Source organism: Phacochoerus africanus, chromosome 8 (genome assembly GCF_016906955.1).
Source record: "Phacochoerus africanus isolate WHEZ1 chromosome 8, ROS_Pafr_v1, whole genome shotgun sequence".
NCBI classification, from domain to species: Eukaryota; Metazoa; Chordata; class Mammalia; order Artiodactyla; family Suidae; genus Phacochoerus; species Phacochoerus africanus.
In genome coordinates, this window is record NC_062551.1 from 105,196,216 (window position 1) to 105,214,748 (window position 18,533).

Consider the following 18,533-nt stretch of genomic DNA (forward strand, 5'->3'; position numbering starts at 1 on the left):
CCATCTAAGCAGCATACAAACAAGAACACAGCGCATGTGTTTATTTAGGAGGGTTCAGTTAAATCTATTTTAGGCAGGAACTAAGCAGATAAATGGCAACATGGAATTAAAAAAACAAAAACAGATGAATACAGAACATTTATTATAGCAAGATATAAAACATAGTTTGAAATGTTCATAACCACACCAGGCATTATCCTAATGGATGGTGTTATCTGAGTTTGCTTAAATTTGGGAGAGTAGTTAGATATAATTCTTGAAATTATAAAACATCTTTATAGAAACATAATTCCTGAAATTATAAAACATCTTTATAAAAACATGAAGTTTGAATTGGGACGTTTGAGTATGGTATTGAGAAGCATATACATATTTTTCTTCAGAGTATATAAATTCTGTCTCCTGTCTTCATTTGCAATCTGGACACTATCACACATTCTCAGTCTATCACACATTCTCAGTTTAACCAAACTAGAGGCCTTATATTTACTAAGAGAACCAGCACAGTTCTAGTTGCCAGGGGAAACACCCTTAAAAGTTAATGAATAATAACTGATAGATCACCAACAGGTTTTTGACCCAGTTCCTTCCTCCTTTAGAGCAAAATGAACTTTTACCTGGGCGTAAATATCCTTCAAACAACTCCTTTAAAAGCACTCTAAACAGCCATTTCCATTTTAATAGTCGGATGAGGATTGTAGCCTTCGATCTGAAAGTCTTCAGCCTTGAAGTCATCGATTTTCTCAACTTTTCGAAGGATTTTGAGTTTCGGGAAAGGCCTTGGTTCCCGCTGAAGCTAAAACCAGCATTAAAGGCCATTATTTTGCCAGATCCATACAACCTGCTTTAATTTGGCTCCCTGTGGCCCTTCATGAAACAAATACAGTATTTTACCAACAAAGTGTTATTCTGGGAGTTCCCATCATGGCTCAGTGGAAACTCCGACTAGGAACCATGAGGTTGCGGGTTCGATCCCTGGCCTTGCTCAGTGGGTTAAGGATCTGGCATTGCCATGGGCTCTGGTCTAAGTCACAGATGCGGCTCGGATCTGGTGTTGCTGTGGCTGTGGTATAGGCCGGCAGCTGTGGCTCTGATTGGACCCCTCGCCTGGGAACCTCCATATGCCGAGGGTGCGGCCCTAAGAAAAAAAAAAAGTTATTCTGCAGGGGTGAAATTAATACTGCAGGTGCTGTGTCCCTGGTTAGTCTGCACTGCTGACCAGTCCTCTCGCCCACGTGGACAGTAAAGGGTATTCAGTGGGATCACTGGTCTCAAGAGCCTTGGTGTATCACCAGGCTCTTATAATCGACTGTTCTTGGTAAACTTACTGAGGACAGGAGGGACATAGTCTCTTACTTTAATGAAAATAGTTACAGGATGGTTACTTGAGTTCCATGATCCCATCCCAACTGTCCCTGGCAGAAAGGACATGACAAGATGACACGTGTTGATAACTAACAGAAAGGGATGCTGGCCAGGATTCCTGAATGAAGAGACAGGGGCAATGAGGACCTGGCCACAGGTCACCACCTCACAGTATCCTGTGCAGCACGACTGGAGCAGACTGAACAGGTTGCCAGAAGTATCTGGATGAGCCCAGGAGTCACCTCCTAATAAAGGCAGCCAAGTTCCCTCAAAGACTCTTCCAAATTCAGATCTAATATGGAAGGAGCTAAGAGGTTTTAGGTTTGAATTGCTTTTTCTTAGGTTTCATTAAGCACAAACCCGTATTTTTATTGCCATTTCAAATCATCCTTTCATGGCTGCTATAATTTATAGAAGCAAACACAGACTTTTGAGAGTTCAGACCTAAGTCCTCACCATAAAATTAAGTGAAAACATTTTCATTTAAATGCTCTTCCAAGTAAAAATACAAGTTAAAATGCCAACTCTGGGAGTTCCCGTCATGGCTCAGTGGTTAACGAATCCGACTAGGAACGATGAGGTTGTGGTTTGATCCCTGGCCTTGCTCAGTGGGTTAAGGATCCGGCGTTGCCATGAGCTGTGGTGTAGGTTGCAGATGCGGCTCGGATCCTGTGTTGCTAAGGCTGGGGTGAAGGCCAGCAGCTACAGCTCTGATTAGACCCCTAGCCTGGGAACCTCCTTATGCCATGAGAGTGGCCCAAGAAAATGGCAAAAAGACCAAAAAAAAAAAAAAAAAAGCCAGCTCTGGGAAGGTCCCAAACCTTCTGGTCCAAAGGTGGTCCTTCCTCTCTGGTTCTGTACTTAGTACCTCACAGCACCTGTCATGTTAAGGTCCATGGCTGCTGAGGTGGGTGCCCCGTCCCTGCCCACTGCTGTCTGAAAACCGAAGGCCAGCAGTGGATGCAGGTCCTCGTGTCTCTGTCGGTGCCAGTGGGAATGCCTTACATGAGGAATGTTTCCCACGCTGAGCTCTTATCAAGAGAAGGTATCAAATTCTAAAGCATGACACATGCATTTCTTTCTTTTTTTTTTTTTTTTTCCCCCACTGTACAGCAAGGGGGTCAGGTTATCCTTACATGTATACATTACAATTACATTTTTCCCCCAGCCTTTCTTCTGTTGCAACATGAGTATCTAGACAAAGTTCTCAATGCTATTCAGCAGGATCTCCTTGTAAATCTATTCTAAGTTGTGTCTGATAAGCCCAAGCTCCCGATCCCTCCCACTCCCTCCCCCTGCATTTCTTACCTGTATTTTCAGTGGCTCAATGTGATTCAGGTAAATGTGGGCATCTCCCAACGTGTGTACAAAGTCACCTGGCTAAACTCCACAGGAAAAAGCAAAACAGTCAGTGCTTTAGTTTGAATTCCTTTAAAACATATCATGTAAAAAACTCATGATATAGAATATGCAGACATCCCAAAGCTTTTCAAAAGGAATCTAACCATCGTCACTTTTGAGAAGTTGACTCATAAAATTTATAACAAACAACCTATACAATCCCATTAGTTTATACAGCGCATGAGGACAGAAAGCTCCAAGGTAATTACAGAGTGACCCAGGTCATTCCTCATTTACATATATCGTGTTTAAATAATCATCAGAGGAGTTCCCGTTGTGGCTCAGTGGAAAGGAATCTGACTAGCAGGTTTGATCCCTGGCCTTGATCAGTGGGTTAAGGATCCAACGTTGCCATTAGCTGTGGTGGAGGTCACAGACTCGGCTTGGATCTTGCTTTGCTGTGGCTGTGGTGGAGGTCAGTGGCTACAGGTCCAATTCGACCCCTAGCCTGGGAACCTCCATATGCCCCAGGTGCAGCCCTAAAAAGACAAAAACAACCAACCCATCAGAAACAGAATTCTCTGCAATGAGTTCTTCTACACTACAGGATCTAGGAGCTCAGTGCTTATAGCTGGAGACGGCCGTTCCTCCCCACAGCAGCCCACCTTCAGGCCTGTGATGTGTGCGATCATGTAGGTGAGCAGGGCGTAGCTGGCGATGTTGAAGGGCACACCCAGTCCCATGTCTCCCGACCGCTGGTACAACTGGCAGGACAGCTCCCCATTTACCACGTAGAACTGGCAAAGGGCATGGCATGGGGGGAGGGCCATGAGAGGGAGATCTGAGGAGCCAGCACAGAGGAAAGTTAGGAGGGGGGTGGTTTTTAAAGAACAGAGCCCTAGGCCAAGTTAAATAGAAGTCACCTCCTAAGGGGAGAGGGTGAGAAAGAGCCACGGGGCCAGTGACTCAGGGATGGCATAAGGCCAGTGGAGACCTGTCCATCAGCGTGAGACTTTGGTGGATGTGTGGTGACAGATGGAGCAATGCTCTCTCATTCGAGCCAAATAAATTACTTGTGCTACCTTTGAGGCACCAAACTATAAGTACAGGAACAATGAATTTACCTGCAGGGGCCACAGGATATTGACATCTCAGACACAGCCTTCCTGTATTCAAAATCTCTATCCTAAATGCAAATATTCCATTCTGGGTACTTAGTACACCTTGGGAGAGTTTTTTTTTACAATGCAATTGTTTAAAATGTCCAAAACAGTGAGGTCGAGGTGATCTGAAGTTTCATCTGCCCCGATTTAAAGTGTTAAATTTGCACGTATGTTTTTATAGGCAATTTAAAGCCCATAAATGCACAAATTAACTTTATCTGGGCCCAACCCCACCTCTAAAGGTGAAAATGGGACCTTGTGTGACTTGCCCACTGTCACCCCAGCAGCCATGCAGCAGGGGGTGAGTTCCCAGGGCCACCTCCCATATGCACGAGGCATAGTTAGGACAAGGGAGGATGGCTCTCAACCTTTCGGATTCCAAGCACACAGGATGATTCTTCTGTCGTCAGGGTTGGTTTTGATTGTGTCGATCACTTTTTGCAGTTGGTCTACTCCTTGCTCTGAATAATCTGCAGAATTGGCAAGAAAAGAGAACACCACACATGGTAACCACAGCTTCCCATGAGATGGCCTCAGAGGTTGCAGATCACTCTGTCCTCCCACAGCCCCCTGCTGCCCATGGTTACATGATACCCAGGAAATAATACAAATTTCTCAGACTTCATTAGGTTATGTTGAGTCTGGGCCCCTAGGTCTGCCCTCTGGAGCCATAACAAAGTCCATTTTTTTAATCTACTTAGGAGTCCTTTAAATACGTGGCCGAGCTGTCCATCATCCCTCCTCTCCTTCGCTAACCTTCATCCTTGACAAACTTTCTTCCAATGGTCCCCACGGACTTAAGTCTCTACATCATCAACTACTCTTGTAGTTATACTTTGCTGCTGGCACAGTGCTGCATCTTCAGTGGGATGTACCCTTCACATGCACAGTCCAGCTAACAGAGGACAACTCGCTTCTGTCTTCTAGACACCACCCTTACTATCCCCCCCTTAAAGTTACAATTTAACAGCTAAACACCTGCTGACTTGTAAATATCAGGAAATCTCTCTAATTATTATGCCACCTTGTACCTTTCTCCCATTTCTGGTCTCTGGACTTTAATTCCTTGCCTCCTTCTGAAAGGGGCCTGGAATTGAGCTGTGCGGAACGACTTATCCCCTCTGGTTAAACTTCTGCTTATTGGAGAAAAAAGTCCTGTCCCAACCACAGTTCCAAAAACATAACATCAAAGATTTTTAAAAAGATGAACTGGGGGATGAGATTAAGTAAATGGCAGAGTAGAAGGATCGCAGCTCACCTTCTCTCATGAAAACAACAAAATTACAACCAACTGCTGAACAACCATCAACAAAACTGACTGGAAACTACCAAAAAAGATAGGCTGTGCCAAAAGACAAGCCACATCAAGACAGTAGGAGGGGTGCCTATGTGATAGAAGCAATCCTATACCTGCTGGGTGGGCAACCCCAGACTAGAAAGACTCACCCACAGGAGTATTAGAGTTCCAAGCCCCATGTCAGGATGTTTGGCATTGGGAGGAGGAGCCCCTGGAGTATTTGGCATTGAGGGCGAGGAGGGCTTGTGCACAGGAGCTCCACGGGACTGGGGGACAAAGAGACTGCACTTTTGAAAGACACACAGAGGCTTACATGTGCACTGGGTCCCAGGGCGAAGCAGAGACTCCATAAGAATCTGGGTTGGAACTAACTGCAGATCTTGGAGGATCTTCTGGGAAAACAGGGGGTGACTATGGCTCATTGTGGGGGAAGGACATTGGAGGCAAAGGTCTCAGGAATAATCATCAGCGTGAACTCCTCTAGAGGTGGCCATTTGGAAAAAATCTTGCCCTACCACCCATCAGGGCTGAGAAGCCCCAGGCAAAACAACAAACTGGGTGAGAACACAGCCCCACCCATAGCAAACAGGCTGCCTAAAGACCCTCCAGGCACACAACTGCCTCTAATCACACCCAGAGACAAAGCCCCACCCACCAGAGGGTTAGCAATCACCTCCACCTACCAGTGGGCAGGCACCTGTCCCTCCCATCTGGAAGCCTGCAGCAAGCCCCTGTACCAACTTCAGCCACAAGGGGCAGACATCAGGAGCAAGAGAGGCTACACTATTTATTGCCTATAGTAAGGAGACCACACCAAAAAAATCTACACAAAATGAAAAGGCAGAGAATTATGACCCAGATAAAGGAAAAGAGAAAAAATGCCAGAAAAACAGCTAAGTGATCTGGCTAAGCAATTCCCAAGAAAAAGATTTTAGACTAATGATAGTAAAAATGATTCAAGATTTTGGAAATAAACGAGGCAAAGACTGATAAATTATGAGAAACATTGAAGAAATAGAAGATTTAAAGATTAAGCAAGCAGAGATGCAAAATACAGTAACTAAAATAAAAATTCACTAGAAGGAACCAACAGGAGAATATAGGAGGCAGAAGAACAAATACGCAAGGTGGAGGACAGACTGGTGGAAATCACTGATGTGGAAAAGAGAAGAAATGAAGACAGTCTAAGAAAACTCTGGGACAACATTAAATGCACCAACATCCGTATTATAGAGGTGCCAGGGGAGAAGAGACAAAGGGCCAGAGAAAATATTTAAAGAGATAATAGCAAAGATTTTCCTAACATGGGAAAGGAATCACTTAAATCCAGGAAGCACAAAGAATACCATATAAAATAAACCCAAAGAGGAACATCCTGAGATGCGTATTAATCAAACTGACCAAAATTAAAGACAAAGGAAAACACTGAAAGCAGCTAGGGAAAAGAAACAAATAACATACACGGCAACCCCAATAAGGTTCTTGGCTGAGTTTTCAGAAGAAACTCTGCAGGCCAGAAGGGAGTGGCAAGATATACTTAAAGTGATGAAAGGAAAAAACCTCCAACCAAGATTACTTTACCAAGCAAGGCTCTCATACAGATTTGAAGGAGAAATCAAAAGCTTTACAGATGAGCAAAAGCTAAGAGAATTCAGCACCACTAAACCAGCTTTATGATGAATACTAAAGGAACTTCTCTAGATGGAAAAGAAAGGGCCACAACTAGAAACAAAAAAATTATAAATGACAAGCCTCACCAGTAAAGGCATACATATGGTAAAGGTGGGAAATCATCCACACACAAATATGCCACCAAAACCAGAAATCGAGAGGAGAGTACAAATGCAGGATACTGGAGAGGCATTTGCAATTTAGAGATCAGCAACTTAAAACAATCTTGTGTGTGTGTGTGTGTGTATTCCTATATCAAAACTTCATGCTAACTGCAAACCAAAAATCTACAATAGATACAAAAAAGAAAAAAACCCAAACACAACATTAAAGATGGTCATCAAACCACAGGAGAACAAGAAAGGAAGAAAAAAGACCAACAAAAACAAATCCAAACAATTAACAGTATGAGCATCCATTATCAAGAATTACCTTAAATGTAAATGGACTAAATTCCCCAACCAAAAGACACAGACTGGCTGAATGGATACAAAAACAAGACCCATATATATGTGGTCTTCAGGATACCCACTTCAGTTCTAGGTATACATATAAACTGAAAGTGAGAGGATGGAAGAAAATACTCCATGCAAATGGAAATCAGAAGCAATCTGGAGTAGCAATACTCATATCAGACAAATTAGACCTTATACTATAAGAAATAGACCTTTTATTATATTATAGAATGTTGTAAGAGACAAAGAAGGACATTACATAATGATCAAAGGATCAACCCAAGAAGATGTAACAACTGTAAATACATATGCACAAACACAGGATCACCTCAATATAAAAGGCAATTGCTAACAGCCTTAAAAGGAGAAATTGACAACAACACAGTAGTATTGGGGGACTTTAACATCCCACTTATAGCAATGGACAGATCACCCAGACAGAAAATCAACAAGGAAACACAGGTCTTAAATGATGCATTAGACCAGATGGACTTAATACATATTTATAGACTATTCCATCCAAAAGCAGCAGAATACACATTCTTCTCAAGTGCACATGGAACATTCTCTGGGATAGATCACATTCTGGGCCACAAATCAAACCTCAGTAAATTTAAGAAAATTGAAACCACATCAAGCATCTTTTCCAACCACAACACTATGACTAGAAATCAACAATAAGAAAAAAAACTACAAAAAAACACAAACAAGTTCCTATTGTGGTTCAGTGGTAATGAACTTGATTAGTATCCATGAGGTTGTATGTTCAATCCCGGGCCTCATTCAGTGGGTTAAGTGGCTCTGGCTTTGCTGTGAGCTACAGTGTACGTCACATACAGGACTCGGATCCAGCGTTGCTGTGGTGGGCAGCTTTGATTGACCCCTAGCCTGGCAACTTCCATATGCTGCTGGTGTGGCCCTAAAAAAGCAAAAACACAAACATGTGGAGACTAAAAAAACACGCTAATAAACTACCAATGGATCAATAAAGAAATCAAAGAGGAAATTTAAAAATACCTAGAAGCAAATGACAATGAAGACACAACAATCCAAGACCTATGGGATGCAGCAAAAGCAGTTCTAGAAGGAAAGTTTATAGCAATGCAAGCCCACCTCAGGAAACAAGAGAAAGCTCAAATAAACAACCTAACTTTACACCTAAAGCAACGAGAGAAAGAAGTACAGACAAAACACAAAGTTAGCAGAAGGAAAGAAATAGTAAAGATTAGAGCAGAAATAAATGAAATAGAAACAAAGAAAACCATAGAAATGATCAATGAAACTCAAAGCTGGTTCTGGAACTTACGTCATGGTTCAATGGTAACAAACCTGACTAGTATCCATGAGGACGAGGGTTTGATTCCTGTCCTCTCTCTGCGGGTTAAGGATACGGCCTTGCTGTGAGAGCCGTGGTGTAGGTCGCAAATGCAGCTCAAATCTTGTGTTGCTGTGGCTGTGGCATAGGCTGGCATCTGCAGCTCTGATTTGACCCCTAGCTTGGGAACTTCCATACATCATGGGTGCAGCCCTTAAAAGCAAAAAAAAAAAAAGGCTGGTTCTTTGAAAAGATCAACAAAATTGATAAACTCTTAGCCAGACTCAAGAAAAAAAAGAGGACTCAAATCAATAAAATTAGAAGTGAAAAAGAAGAAGGTATAATGGACGTCCCAGAAATACAAAGAATCATAAGAGACTACTACAAGCAACTATATGCCAATAAAATGGATAACTTATAAGAAATGGACAAATTCTTAGAAAAGCATAATCTTCCAAGATTAAACTAAGAAGAAATAGAAAAGATGAAAAGACCAATCACAAGTACTGAAATTGAAACTGTGATTAAAAACTTCCAACAAACAAAAGTCCAGGACCAGGTGGCTTCACAGGCAAATTCTATGGAACATTTAGAAAAAAGCCAACACCTATCCTTCTGAAACTATTCCAAAAAAATTACAGAGGAAGGAATACTCCCAAACTCATTTTCTTTTTTTGGGGGGGGAGACACACTCACAGCACATAGAGGTTCCCAGGCTAGGGGCCCAATCAGAGCTATAGCTGCCGGCCTATGCCACAGCCACAGCAACATCAGATCTGAGCCTCGTCTGTGACCTACACCATAGCTCACCACAACGCCAGATCCTTAACACACTGAGCGAGGCCAGGGGTGGAATCTGCAACGTCATGGTTCCTAGTCGGCACTGAGCCGCCATGGGAACTCCCCGAACTCATTCTGAGGCCACCATCACCCTGATACCAAAACCAAAGATACAACAACAACAAAAAGAAAATTACAGGCCAATTTTACTGATGAACATAGATGCAAAAATCCTCAACAAAATACAGCAAATCAAATCCAGTAATATACTAAAAGGATCATATACCATGATCAAGTGGGATTTATCCAGGGATGCAAGGATTTTTCAATATCTGCAAATCAATCAGTGTGATACACCACATTAACAAACTAAAAAATAAAAACCATATGATCCTCTCAAGAGATGCCAAAAAAGCTTCTGACAAATACCAACACCAATTTCTGATAACCCTTCAGAAAGTGGGCATAGAGGGAACCTACCTCAACATAATAAAGGCCTTATTGTGACAGACCCACAACTAACATCATTCTCAATGGTGAAAAGCTGAAAGAATTCCCACTAAGATCAGGAACTAAGAAAAGGATGTCTGCTCTCACCACTACTATTTAACATAGTTTTGGAAGTCCTAGCCATGGTTTTCAGAAAAGAAAAATAAAAGGAATCCAAATTGGAAAGGAAGAAGTAAAACTATCACTGTTTACAAATGACATTTTACCTAGAAAATTCTAAAGATACTACCAGAAAAATGTTAGAGCTCATCAATAAATTTGGTAAAGTTGCAGGATACAAAATTAATACACAGAAATCAATTGCACTTGTATATACTAAAATGAAAGATCAGAAAGAGAAATTTGGCTAACAGTCCCATTTACCATTGCATCAAAGAAAACAAAACAAAACCACAAAAAAACCCTTAGGAATAAAACCTACCTAAAGAGACAAAGACCTGGTTTCTGAGAACTATAAGATGGTAATGAACGAAATCAAAGATGACACAAACAGATGGAAAGATACACCATGCTCTTGGACTGGAAGAACGAATATTGTTAAAATGACTCTACTACCCAAGGCAATCTACAGATTCAATGGAATCTCTATGAAATTACCAGCTGCATTTTTCACAGAACTAGAACAAAATATTTTAACTTTTTTTTTTTTGTCTTTTTGCCATTTCTTGGGCCACTCCTGCGGCATATGGAGGTTCCCAGGCTAGGGGTCTAATCAGAGCCGTAGCCACCAGCCTACACCAGAGCCACAGCAACGCGGGATCCGAGCCGCGTCTGCGACCTACACCACAGTTCACGGCAACGCTGGATCTTTAACCCACTGAGCAAGGGCAGGGATCGAACCCGCAACCTCATGGTTCCTAGTCGGATTCGTTAACCACTGCGCCACCACGGGAACTCCAGAACAAAATATTTTAAAGTTTGTTTGGAAGCATGAAAAACTCAGAATAGCCAAAGAAATCCTGAGAAAGAAAAATCAAGCTGGAGGAAACCAGGCTCCCTGACTTCTGACTACACTACAAAGCTAAGTCATCAAAAAGTATAGTACGGGCACAAAAACAGAAGTATAGATCAGTAGAACAGGATAGAAAGCCTAGATTTAAACCCACACACCTACAGTCAACTAATCTATGACAAAGGAGGCATGGATATAAAATGGAAAAAGACAGTCCCTTCAATAAGTGATGCTGGGAAAACTAGCCAGCTACATGTAAAAGAATCACATTAGAACACCCCCTAACGCCATGCATTAAAATAAATTCAAAAAGGATTAAAAAAATTAAATATAAGACTGGATACTATAAAACTCTTAGAAGAAAACATAGGTCAAACACTCTCCAACATAAACCTCAGTAATATCTTCTCAGATCTCCCTCTTAAGAGTAATGACAATAAAAACAAAGATAAACAAATGGGACCTGATTAAACTTAAAAGCTTTTGCACAGCGAAGGAAACTCTAAACGAAACGAAAAGACAGCTCGTGAATGGAAGAAAATATCTGCAAATGAAGCGACTGACAAGGGATTAATTTTCAAAATATATAAATACCTACTGCAGCTCAATACCAAAAAACCAAACCTTATCAAAAAAAGAGCACAAGATCTAAACAGGCAATTCTCCAAAGAAGACATACAGATTTTCAACATCACTAAGGATCACTATGAGGATGCAGGTTCAATCCCTGGTCTCGCTCAGTGAGTTAAGGATCCGGCATTGCCGTGAGCTGTGGTGCAGGTCACAGATGTGGCTTGGATCTGGCGTGGCTGTGGTGCAGGCTGGTGGCTACAGCTCCAATTCAATCCCTAGCCTGGGAACCTCTGTGGGTGCAGCCCTAAAAAGACAAAAAAGATGAACTGTGATGGAATAGTTCTGTATCTTGATTGTGGTGGTGATCACTTAAATCTACATGTGCTAAAACTGTGCACATACAAACAATCACATGTAAAACTGGAGAAATCTAATAAGCATTGTAGGTTTTACCAATGTTAATTTATGTGAGAGTTTACAAGATTTTTTTGTTTTTTGTTTTTGCAACTTCCTGTGAATCCATAACTATTTCAGGGTGAAAATTAAAACAAAGAGACAAATTCGTATACTGAAATCCAACAGCTAAGCATTCATATAACTTTAAAGCCATATCTTCATTCGGCCCTCCAAGCTAGAATAAATAATTGAACACTAGGCAGGATTTAAGGCACAATTAAGCCAGGGGTATAGCCTCACATCTGAGGGAGGTCCTAGGATAGACTGACCACTGGACCATTGACCTGCAGAAATAGTTTGGCCCACACAGCTTTTTTTGGTGTGTGCCAAAATTTATATAATATTACATTCATCGTTTTAACTGTTTCAAAGTATGCATTAAGTACATTCCCAATTTTGTGCAACCATCATCACTATCCATTGTAGATCTTCTTAAACAACAACTCCCCACCCCTCCCCCAAGCACCTGGCAAACACCTTCCACTCTCAGTCTCTGTGAATTTGCCCTAGACCAGGTCCGCACAGGATTTAACTTACTGAAGTTGTCAACTTCACGTTTTAGGCTATTAATGAAGAACTTGACAATGTCAGGCCCAGATCCCTCCAGCTGGCTAAAGCTAAATGACTGTCCCATTTAGATGGGGTATGCCCTCCAGGTCACTGCCAAGCCAGCAAACTGTTATTTCCTGTGTGCATGTATTCATGCATACACACACTCACACCCCCTGAGGCAGGCATTTGCTTTTACAACTCCTGACTTAAGGACAGGGGGCCAGGAAGAGTCAAAGGACCTGGGCTGGGCTCTGTGACACTCAGCAAGTGGTGACATCAAGTAACAGAGGGAGGACATCCAGGAGTGAGATGTTTCATCTTCCTCCATCCCAGCAGGGCGGGGAGGAGAGGGTGACCTAAAACTGGTGCTGTCACTCAGCACCAAATAGTGTGCTGGGTGGCTCAGTCTTGAAAAGGGAGATCATAAGGTGGCCACGAGGCAATCTCTGGGACTCTCACTCCCCAACACAATGACCAACTACCAACCATGTCACTACCTGCTTATGAAACAAGGTACAGAAGGTGCTGAGACCCAGCAAGTGCTGACCGCCAAGTGTGTGATCCCAGCTCCTCACAAGGTCAGAGTGACACTGCTTCCTATCCCCCAGACTTCACGTGTAACAATATAGCAAACTCAGGCCCTGACAGGTACTCAGGAAATCCAGGATCACACTCTTGCCTCACCTGAATTCATATCTTTGTATTCAGCTCCAAAATGCCTCCACTGAAAGCCATAAACAGGGCCTAAATCCCCTTCTTCTCTGGAGGAGAATCCCAGGCTGTCCAAGAAATCTCGGGACCCATTGGCATCCCAGATTTTCACTCCCTTGGAGGACAGTTCCTTAGCGTTTGTGGATCCCTGGAAGAGATGAGAGGTAACAGGCATCTGGTGACTTCTGTGCCATCAGGAGTCGATCCCCCAAGAGCCTACAAGCCTGTGCTGATGGAAGACAGGCACCGTCAAGCAGGCTGGTCCCAGCCCGAACTTTCTGGGGGCCCCAGCTCAGTCTGATCCCTTCTTTGGGATCACTCTCTCCAATCCCTTTAACTATTCCCATCTCATCTAACAGTTCTATGTCTAAATGTGATACCCCAGAATGAGTCTAATGCCTCACATGCAATCTGCTTGTATCGTAGGCCTGGTGTATAGGATACTTCCACCTATTGGCCTAATCAGTATCTGCTTTTCTGGCAAACATATCATTCATATATCTTACAAGTGCCACTATCAAGTTATGCTTGCCCCCTACCCATACTTGGGTTTTTGGAGGGATTTTGGGGGTGCCAAGTACAAGCTTTCTTTTATGTTTCTCATCTCATTAGATTTGGCCCGTGCTATCCTAACCTGTATCCTGATAGTGCATCCAGATCAAGTACAGAGCCCACTGCCCTCTGGGTATGATGTGCTGTAATGGCTACAAGCAAGGCTACGAGGATGCATACACCTGGGCTCCATGCCTGCCCTCTCCTCCCTCCTCTTCTGACCAGCTCTCTGCCCCCTCTAGCCTCAATGTCTGCATCTAAAAAAGAGCACAGCAGTAGTAATCCCCATACATATCACAAGGAGTAAGGAGTAGATAATATGACCTATTTCCACCTTGCCCAAAGATCCCAGCTGAAGTGTAGATACATTCTGACTCCTGTATTTTTTGAGTCATCCATGGAGTGACTACATCGGAGGCAGGACTGATATGTTCCTGGTAAGGATTTATTAGAATCCTGCACTCAAGCTTAAAAATAAAACAAGTGAATGCATTTTATTTCTGGGCATTTTAGTTCCTCACTTTCTGTTATTGAGTTTGTACCAGCTTTTTTTTTTCCACTTCCAACAACTCATTTCTCTTTCACATGTTGCTTCAGAAGTTTCCCCTTCCCATCCATCCAGACTGGGCTCTAGCTGGTTTATAAATGTCCTCTTCCAAGACTTGTGATGATATATTTGGATGTTAAGACTCATTGTCAGATGAGAAAGGCCAACAGAGAAGAAAATGCCCCAAGAATATAGAACTGAGGAAGATTAAATTGGATCCAAGTTTAAACCTTTTCTAGGAGTTCCTGTCATGGCTCAGCAGAAGTGAATCTGACTAATATCCATGAGGACGCAGGTTTGATCGCTCAGTGGGTTAAAGATCCTGGCATTGCTATGAGCTATGATGCAGGTTGCAGACGTGGTTTGGATCCTGTGTTGCTGTAGCCATGGTGTAGGCCAGCAGCTACAGTTCCAATTCAACCCCTAGCCTGGGAACCTTCATATGCCGTGGATGCGGTCCTAAAAAGGCAAAAATAAATAAACCAACCTTTTCTAAAGTGTGTTAAGAGGTCTTGGGACTGCTTTGGCCCAAGACTATACAAGCCACAGAAGTGCCCCTGACCCCTAGCCTGGCCCACAATAGAGCCCATCTCCTCAGGCAGCCTCTGGCCAGTGCAGGCCAGGATATTACTAGTTTGAACCAGGAGATGTAGCGAGAGGAAGCTCAGGTGTGGCTGCTGCCTGTCATCACAGCGCTGTAGCTTGTTACTCAAGAGACCCTTCTAGCTTTCACACCAACACGAGAACATAGCTGGGGTCCATATTCAGTGATCAATCCATGTTGAGTGCCTACTGTGTAGCAGGCTGAGTTCTAGGGGATGCAACAGTGGACAAGAGAAATAAAGGCTCTGCCCTCATGGAGCTTATAACACAATTTAGTTATATATACCATACATACAGAGGAAACAAGGGGTGGGAGGATAGGGTATGGGGGGTGATCAGTCTTAGATGGAGAGGTAGGGAAAGCTCACTCACTGAGCAGAAGCTTCAAGATGAGGGAGTGAGTCATGCTACATAGTGGGGTGAGGTCCATGGAGCTCCGAGGGTGCCCAAGCACCAGGTGGCAATGTCCCAGTTTGCTCAAAGACTAGCAAAGAGGCCAGGGTGGGAGAAGCAGAGTAAGCAGGACTCTGGCTGAGGCCAAAGCTGAGACAGGATGATAAGGGCCTTGTCTTCTACTGAGTGAGATGGGAGCCAGTAAGGGCTTTAAGCCAGGAGTGGTATGATGTGACTTCTTTTTTTTTTTTTGTCTTTTTGCTATTTCTTGGGCCGCTCCCGCGGCATATGGAGGTTCCCAGGCTAGGGGTCCAATCGGAGCTGTAGCCATTGGCCTACACCAGAGCCACAGCAACGCGGGATCCAAGCCGCGTCTGCAACCTACACCACAGCTCACGGCAACGCCAGATCCCTAACCCACTGAGCAAGGGCAGGGACTGAACCCGCAACCTCATGGTTCCTAGTCGGATTTGTTAACCACTGCGCCACAACGGGAACTCCCTGATGTGACTTCTAAAACAATCTCACCGGTGCTATATTGAGAACAGACTACTGATTTCCAACAGCAGCAACTTCTTTACCTTGATAAACCACAGCAACTCCTCCAAAACACCCTTCCAGAAAACACGTTTGGTTGTCAGCAGAGGAAACTGATCTGGAAAACAGATTGCCACATAATTTCAAAATGGGGAAACAGAACATGCCATCCACCTTTCTCTGTGGAAGCCAACTGCCCCAGAACCTAAGGCCCTGGGGTAACCACAGAGCAGCTGGAAAATTATAATAACTTCTGCCCTGTGGGCGCCCCTGAATCAGCGTGGAGCTCCCAGGCTGCAGCCTCAAGTCAGTGACACAATTCAGACTGAGATCACGAGACCCAGGAATTCCACAGAGATGTGGGGGGGGGGGGAAGGCAGGGATGCCCATGTGGACAGGGAAAGAGCTACCACCCACCACCCAGTAATGTGGACCCTCTGTAGAGGTGTGAAGATAACCCACAAATGTGCCCCAGGACAAAGCCTGAAGGCTCCTATTCTCTGGCTACCCTACCAGGGAAAACTTGCTCACCACCAGGGGGTAATGGCTATTGCCTTGGCCAACTAAATCATTAAGTATTTGCAAGGAAAACTAACCTCAAATTTTTTAAGTGTACTAAAAACAATTACCTAGGAGTTCCTGTCGTGGCGCAGCAAAAACAAATCTGACTAGGAACCGAGAGGTTGCCGAGTTTGATTCCTGATCTCTATCTGTGGGTTAAGGATCTGGCATTGCTATTACTGCGGTGTAGGCCAGCAGCTGTGGCTCTGATTCCACCCCTAGCCTGGGAACCTCCATATGCCGCGATGCAGCCCTAAAAAGAAAAAATAAAATAAAAAACAAAAAAATAAAAACAGGAGTTCCCATCGTGGCTCAGTAGTTAACGAATCTGACTAGGAACCATGAGGTTTTGGGTTCAACCCCTGGCCTCTCTCAGTGGGTTAACGGATTTTTTTTTTCTTTTTATCTTTTCTAGGGCTGTTCCCATGGCACATGGAGGTTCCCAGACTAGAGGTCTAATCGGAGCTGTAGCCGCCGGTCTACACCACAGCCACAGCAACTCGGAATCCGAGCCGCGAATGCGACCTACACCACAGCTCACGACAACGCCGGATCCTTAACCCACTGAGCGAGGCCAGGGATGGAACCCGAAACCTCATGGTTCCTAGTTGGGTTCGTTAACCACTGAGCCATGATGGGAACTCCAAAAAAAACATTAAAAAAAAAAAAAGTTACCTGTTTAAACACTTGATATGCATGATCCTATTCAATCCTCAAAACAACCCTCCTTGAGGCTCCATTATGATCTCAATTTTACAGGCACCAGGACGGGTAATACATTAAGTTTGCATCATCCAATAGAGACAAATGTAAAAGCTCATCTCTAAATTCAGTATCTATTCAGTCCACATTATCAGCTGTACAGGTGATATTCATGTGACAAGGATAGCTTCTTCGAGCACCTATTCCCCTCCATTTTGAGGATTATTTCCTCCATTTTGAACAAACGAGGAAGTTGAAGATCAGAGAGGTTAAGCAACTTGCCCAAGGTCTAAGCAGAGAGGCTGGAGTAAAAATAAGGTCTGTGGCTCACAGGAGGCCACTGAACTGGAGCCAGCAGGAAGGTGGATCCCCAGTGCCCAGAATAACCCCCCCTCTAGCTGTGCAAGCCAGAGCGACCACTGCAGCCCTGTATTTTCCAGTCTGCAGAATGGGTGTGCGGTGCAGAGTTTCTCTCCTGACCGGAGTGAATCTGCTTCAATTAAGAGGGTTCCCCCACTCAAAACCACCCTCCACACCTGTCTCACCGACAGACGTCCGGTGCCGACCCCCATCCTGCCCCCTGAAAGCCTGACCCTAACAACCCCAAGACACACTCCTTCCTGGAAGCCACCCTGTTCAAAGCTAAAGACGAACAAGAATCCCACTAGGACTCTCACGTTCCAGTTTCAAGGTTTAAGAGGGATCAGGTGGGAAAACTGGAGCCACAAGTTCCCGCCCCCACCTCCCAGTTCTCCCGCCGCGGCCCCGCCCATGTCATCTTCGTTCCAATTTTTAAAAACTTGCAAAGCGGAGCGGCGGAGGGAAGAGGAGGGGCCCTGCAGCCCAGGCCTGGGTCAAGCCCGGGCAGATCCTCTCCCACTCTCTAGTCTGGGGCAAGAACTGCAGGGTAGTGGCCACCGTGGGGAGACAGCTTAACAGGGTGATTAAGAGCCAGAGGACCGAGTTTTACCTCCCAACTCTATCCCTCCAGGGCGTGAGACCCTACGCAAATCACTTCTCAGATCCAAGCTTCAGTTTCGGGGGCCAAGGCCGCTTCCCCTCCGCATGGAGTTAGGTTAGGACTAAGCGTGGGCGGGCCTAGCCTCTCCCGCCCGCTCCCCTCCCCCACCGCAGCACCGCGCGCACCGGGCGCGCTCGCCGGCTGCCCGCCGCCAGCCCGCGTCACCTCTCAGGCTGTAGCGCGCCTGCATGCCGAACACCGACAGCGTGCCGGTGCCCGTGCGGTCGTCCTTCCGGAAGCCGCAACGGAGGATGTGCTCGATCTGCCCCAGGTACTGCAGCTCCCCGTGGGGCTGCGGCCGCGGCTCGGCGCCCTGCTCCTGCGCGGGAGGCGGCGATGGCGGGCGCGGCAGTTCGGAGCCGGCAGCAGGCATGGCGTGGGTGCTGGCGCGGCTGTAGGCACCGTACCGCTGCAGGCAAGGAGAAAGGACTTTTTCCCGACGCCTCTTTTCCCGCCAAAGCTCCGGAGACTCCGCC

At 44.8% G+C, this 18,533-nt stretch overlaps 1 protein-coding gene across 1 annotated transcript; it reads right to left on the reverse strand.

Moving 5' to 3' along the window:
* Window positions 1-125: 125 nt before the first annotated feature.
* Window positions 126-18,533, reverse strand: TYMS (thymidylate synthetase). Its single transcript, XM_047793869.1, has 7 exons — window positions 18,223-18,533; window positions 15,818-15,891; window positions 13,115-13,289; window positions 4,238-4,339; window positions 3,372-3,547; window positions 2,674-2,745; window positions 126-796 (listed from the first exon to the last, which is right to left on the reverse strand). The coding sequence occupies exons 1-7, from the start codon at window positions 18,428-18,430 to the stop codon at window positions 659-661; spliced, it is 945 nt and encodes a 314-aa protein (XP_047649825.1). The 5' UTR covers window positions 18,431-18,533; the 3' UTR covers window positions 126-658.

Coding starts and splice junctions, on each gene's coding strand:
- TYMS (XM_047793869.1), bottom strand. CDS start 18,430: ATGCCTGCTGCCGGCTCCGAACTGCCGCGCCCGCCATCGCCGCCTCCC. Junction 15,892..18,222: donor GGCGCGCTACAGCCTGAGAG/GTGACGCGGGCT, acceptor TCTGTTTTCCAG/ATCAGTTTCCTCTGCTGACA. Junction 3,548..4,237: donor GTGTGCTTGGAATCCGAAAG/GTTGAGAGCCAT, acceptor CTGGCTCCTCAG/ATCTCCCTCTCATGGCCCTC.